Source organism: Dufourea novaeangliae, unplaced genomic scaffold (assembly GCF_001272555.1).
Source record: "Dufourea novaeangliae isolate 0120121106 unplaced genomic scaffold, ASM127255v1 scaffold76, whole genome shotgun sequence".
NCBI classification, from domain to species: domain Eukaryota; kingdom Metazoa; phylum Arthropoda; class Insecta; order Hymenoptera; family Halictidae; genus Dufourea; species Dufourea novaeangliae.
The window spans coordinates 1,185,877-1,191,876 of NW_015373950.1; the positions used below are offsets into that span (position 1 = coordinate 1,185,877).

Genomic DNA, 6,000 nt, shown 5'->3' on the forward strand with positions numbered 1-6,000 from the left:
GGCTTCCGACGCCACCGAAAGATGGGATAAAAAATAACATTGTATGTTAGGTCTATTCTTATATTTCGTCTGTGGCCGAACTCGGTTCGATTGCTCGAGTCGAGTCGATCGTTTGAAATTTCCGAGTTCAACTTGAAATCAACGAACTGTTTGAAAAAAATGCGAGCTAAGGTCAATGTCCCTATTTCTAATTATGTAAGAGTTCTGCTATCGCAGGAAGTTATTTTTATTATTTATTTATGCAACAATCGAGAAAAGAACTTGTTAGATATAAAATTTGAACCTCCTTTTATAATTAAATTTAAATTAAAGTATTTTTCAAAACATTTTAACTTAATAATAGTTGATTTAATATGAAATATGAAATGTCCCTATTTCTGCTCAGCGAAAATCAGCGAAAATGGAAGTGCCAAAACCAAACTTTGGCGAATAATATTAAAGATTCCGTAAGTTTCAGTTAGTAAAAACGCATTGTCCACGTCTAACTCACGATCGCAACGGAACCGCTCAAATCATGTTCTTTACAACGAACAAACTTATTAAATTTATTTCTATTTAACTGCTGCCATCTATTGAACCGCTGCCTATAGCATTTCTACGGAAATACTGAACTAGTTTAAATAATTTTTTGTGTAACTAATTTATTATTTAACTTTTTACATTAAATAAAATATATACGTACTAAGCAGAAATCGGGACATTGATCTTACTTGAGAAACTCACCTGTCTCGAATATTCGAGCGCTCGTAAAAACTTTGATTTACTTGAAAATTAATTTTCAGCTCGAACATTTTCAAATTACTCGAATATATTTGAACGGATCTATAACTTTCGAGTTACTCGTAAATATTCGAATTGCTCGAATTACACGGAACAGATAAAAGAAGAAAATTTTATTCGACACTATGAATAAAACACTTTGAATACAAAAAGTATCTTCTATTCGTCGGATAATTCTCAACGAATAAATTTATTCATTCGACACTCGTCGAAAAATTATACTTATTTTAATCCGAACTTCGAATAACAAACAAAATTAGTCTATTTTTTATTCGTTATTCCAAATTTTTATTTAGATAAAAATTTTGCCTGTACAAAATTATTATCTGATTACGTAGAGGAAGTATGTTTTCTTCTTGATAACATGAAAATAAATCAGAAGCATTAAATTAGACTCTTATATTTTTCTTCCTTACAGTTAGATTAGTATTCGATAGTAAATAGCCAAATATTCGAGTAATTCGAGTAATTCGAGTATTTACGAGTAACTCGGAAGTTAAAAATCTGTTGGAATGTATCGAGTAATTCAACAATTTTCGAGTTGAAAATTCATTATTAAGTAAATCGAAGTCTTACAAGCGCTCGAATATTTGAACCGTTTCAGTTTTTAAAGTACCTCGCACTTTTTTCGAACAGTTCGTCGATTTCAAGTAGCTTGAAGAACTCGAACGCTCGGTTTGGCTCGACCGATCGATCATTATTTGACTCGAAATTCGAGTACTTGCACACCTGTAGATCGAACATGGGAACTGAGGCATTGAGAATTGCTTGTAACGTAAAACGATCTTTGTCGATTTGTGCATTATTCTGTTCTCACTGTCGAGGCTTTCGGGTGTAAGCCGTGTCCTTGTAGAATTGTTATCCCAACGTTTCGCAACCATTGCATCTAGCTTTATCAGGAGGTCGAAGTATCAGTGTGTCTTTCGACCCCCTGATGAAGCTAGATGCAATGCTTGCGAAACGTTGGGAAAACAATTCCACAAGGACACTGCTTACACCCGAAAGCCTCAACAGCAGGGCTTAAAAACTGTTATGATATCAATTTAGGTTCCCGAAACGGTTATGAAGAACCTTTATTCTGAATAACTGTTAGGAAGAACTTAAATTTCAGATTATATCAGTTTCAGTTAAGGTTCTTATATCAGCTCCAATATCAGTTCTATAACTGTTATTATTTAGGTTCTATATAAGTTCCAAAACGGTTATTGAACATATCTACGTAATGATTGTACAGAAGTATATAGTAAACGAAATGACAACACATTACAGCTATAGGTTACCATGTATTAGCACAATTTTTTTTAAATTATTATGAATAAGTAAGTAAATATATATGTACACATTTGTACACATACAATTATTTTGTAACATGAAAAGTGTTCGTTAATATAAATTTTTAAGTGCTTAACAAAATTTTACCACACTGACTTTGCAAAAGATATGCTTATATGTGTACAGTAATCTATGTATGAGTAATATGTTGTGATTTCATTTGCTTTAAAATTCTGTATAATCGCTACGAGAATCGGTTCATAACTGTTTTAGAACTTACCTATACAGGGTGAACCACGAATCGTGATCAGTAGAGATTACTCGGTTATTACCGGTCCGATCGAAATTTTTTTTACCAGGTATAGCATGGTTTCAAGAGAGCTTTAACGTGATTATAGCAAATTTTTTGTCAACTCTGTTTTTTCATGATTTTTCACGGTCACCTTCAATTTTTTGCAAATACACCTATAATTTTTGTACGCCTATCTGTTAGAGGATTTCAAGACGAATTCGGTAAGTATCATAACATAACATGTGTTACTTTTTTTTTCATCTGAGTCGAGGAAAAATTAAAGAAATATTCGAACTGTAATATTGCAGAGAGTATCGTATGCTACGCCATTGTACGCGTTCCGATGTTGAGCTCTTGCCTACTGTTTGTAAACATTTCGTTCTGTACTAGAAAACTGATATGGGAGCTGATATAAGAACTATAACTGAAACTGATATAGTCTGAATTTTCGGTTCTTCATAATAGTTATTGAGAATAAAGATTCTTCATAATTGTTTCAGTCGGAATCTTTATAATAACAGTTTGAAACAGTTATTTTCGGAACCGTTTCAAGCCCTGCTCAACAGTGAGAACTGTATGATGCCAGGTCGTGAAAGCCTCAAATCTCCGATTGTGCATTATTGTTTGCTCATGAGATAATCCTTTGCACTCCTCCTTTCACTTCTCACTTTAACTCTTGTGTAGGCAACCTAACCCATTTCTAAATTTCCTTTTAGAATTTCGTATTATCTTGTCTAAAACAGCACCTGGTATATTATAGGAAGGAAAAGCTAAGAGTTTCGGAAAAGTATCAAAGTAAAATTATCTATGTTTATCTAATCTGTCAGAATAGAAGTATTCCGATTGCTAAATAACCGTAAATATTTTGGTTGTCCACATGAGGGTTAATAGGGTTTTATGTATACAGCATGAGAAAAAGGGGACCTAACTTCTAGAATAGATAGTATTCACCAGATGAAAAGTTAATATTTTCAATATTATAAAAAATTTGTTGTAATGAGAAATCATTACAAATCGTCTCTATTCGAATATAATTCTACCCATCTCTGTTCGTGACATCACCCGAGTAGATCAGAGTGCACAGGATTATCATCTGCACAGAGCACGTGACACTCGATGTCCAAGTTTGTACATTTTCCACTTCACTCTGGCTTACCCATGAATTCGTTTCACCGCAGTTCTATGTATGATGGAACTATCGTCTCTCTGTTCTTCACACGAAGGATCCTCTGGTCCGTCAGCTACCTAGAGAAGAGGAATGCTCCTGCTGAGATTTGTACATGGGGGAGTGACAGGACTCCCCTACCGTGGCCGTGGCGACGCGCGCGTACCTCAGCAACAGATCGCTAAGACGATCCGCTACGATTACGGCAGTATCGGTAGCGACACGTGTCGCGGAATCCTCGTCGCATCACTGGATACGGGACGAGGAATACTCCCGTCGTGTGCATTCCGAGGAGACGCTTTTATAAGTGTTGACACACACATCGTGTAACAGAGAAATAACGAACGATAAATTATAGCGACTCGTTTGTTTGCTTCTTGTTTTTTTTTCTTCTTATTTTTCGTTTCCTATGGAACGGTACTTTCGTCCATACGAGAGGGAAGAGTTTAATTGCGTTTATTCAACGGACGGACACACGATCTGCGTATAAACGCGTACTATAATCGTTAGATCAATCTGTCGTTAGTAGGTATCGCGTCTAGTGAGGGGTCCGTGAACAAATGGTCATCAAACGTCTTTAGACGTTTCCAAATGCAAGGTTTTTTTGAACAGTTTGAACAGTGTTCGGTGGTAGTGTGAAATGTTTGAACTGTTTGCACGGTTTGGACTGTTGGAACTGCTTGAAAAACGTTTGAACTGTTTGAACTGCTTGAGAAACGTTGGAACGGTTTGAAAGTTTGAACTGCTTTAGAAACGTTTGAACTGTTTGAAAAACATTTGAACTATTGAAAGTATTTGCACCGTTTAAACTCTTTTAATTAATTGAACTGTTTGAACTGCATGAACTGTTTAAACTATTTGAAGTGTCGAAAATGCGTAAAATGTTTGAACTGTTTGCACGGTTTGAACTGTTTGAACTGTTGGAAAAACGTTTGAACAGTTTGAACTGCTTGAACTGTTTAAACTCTTTCAAGTGTTGGAAATGCGTGAACTGTTTGAACGTTTCATTATTAGTTCGAGTGCGTTTGACCAGTTCGATTACCCCCTATCACTAGACCACGCCGACGAGTTACGATCCATCACCAGACGGTACAAGACATTGCAATAAACGTCCGTTATTAAATTCAACTAAATCCCTTTTCTCAGCACGCGGGTAAAACACATACAAACACGTATGTACTCGCGAAGTGATAGGTACCTCTGCGTACACGTCAGGTTATTGTTAATGGTGTCCGATATGAGAACACAGTACGAGAAAGGAATAAAACGTTTTACCGACACATGTGTAGCACAAAGTTCGTAATAATGAACTACGAATACATTCCATTGTAATTCCAGATATAAATATATATGTATATATATATATATATATATATATATATATATATATGTATATATATAAGATGATAAATTATCAAGAGAATTATACGTAGATTATATATATAGCTGTTACGAGTTTATCGATGTTCCTCCTGCAGAAGGATAACAGGTGAAACGAAGATGTTCTCCTTGTCCTTAAGTATGCAGGATGAATCGTCAGGGTCGCGAGCCGTAATGTGTGAAACAATTCTTTTTAAAAAAAACAAGGTTCCAAGCGACGTTACTCAATGTATGATATATTTATAAAAGAGATTTAAAGAGTGTGTGTGTGTGTATGTGCGTGTGTGTGTGCGTGTGTGTGTTTGTGAGGTAGAGAAAGAAAGAGCGAGAGACAATACGCTATACACAAGACTTAATTTACACCAAAGGATAAAAGAGAAGAAATGAAAAAATACACGTCCGCGACGTTCTTTCTACACATGCCTGTAAAACCTTTGTATTACCCATTATACATACGTCTATCAGAGTATGTTCTAGGAAAGATGGCTCGGTTCGAATCGCGTTCATCCTCGATCCGTTCATGATTATTATTAACCGGACAACGACCGTAATGAATCTCAGCGATGTATGTAATTAAGAAATGTATTAACGGCGTGACCGATCGATCTACGGATCGTGTCCGATTCCTGTTTGTTGTTCTCGCCTGTGAAAAAAAACCAAAGACTACCTGAACACTTGACGGCGTGAGAGGAGACATTAAATAAGGTATTCTCGCCTACCTCGTTGACTCGTTTAGCAGTCGTGACGGAAATCGATTGGACTGTCCGTAACGATGGGTCCGTGAACTTAACGGTCCAAACGTGTTTGAACGTTTTCGAACTAAAGACGTTCAAACGGTGTTTGAACATTATCCAACGAAAGACGTTCAAACGGTATTTGAACATTCTCAAACGGAAGACGTTCAAACGGTGTTTGGACACTTTCAAACGATAGACGTTCAAACGGTATTTGCACACTATCAAACGAAAGACGTTCAAACGGTGTTTGGACACTTTCAAACGCAACACGTTCAAACGGTGTTTGGACATTCTCAAATGGGGGACGTTCAAACGGTGTTTGGATACTTTCAAACGCAAGACATTCAAACGGTGTTTGGACATTCTCAAATGGG

General features: G+C 36.2%; 1 protein-coding gene across 1 annotated transcript in view; it reads left to right on the top strand.

Annotated features, from left to right (window-relative positions):
* The window catches only part of LOC107186159 (ALK tyrosine kinase receptor), a 32,290-nt gene extending 28,675 nt beyond the window's left edge, over positions 1-3,615 (top strand). Inside the window, exon 24 of the mRNA XM_015573972.1 lies at positions 3,568-3,615. Coding sequence (XP_015429458.1) covers positions 3,568-3,615 — 48 coding nt within the window. The remainder of the gene's footprint in view (positions 1-3,567) is intronic.
* The last annotated feature ends 2,385 nt before the right edge of the window (positions 3,616-6,000 follow it).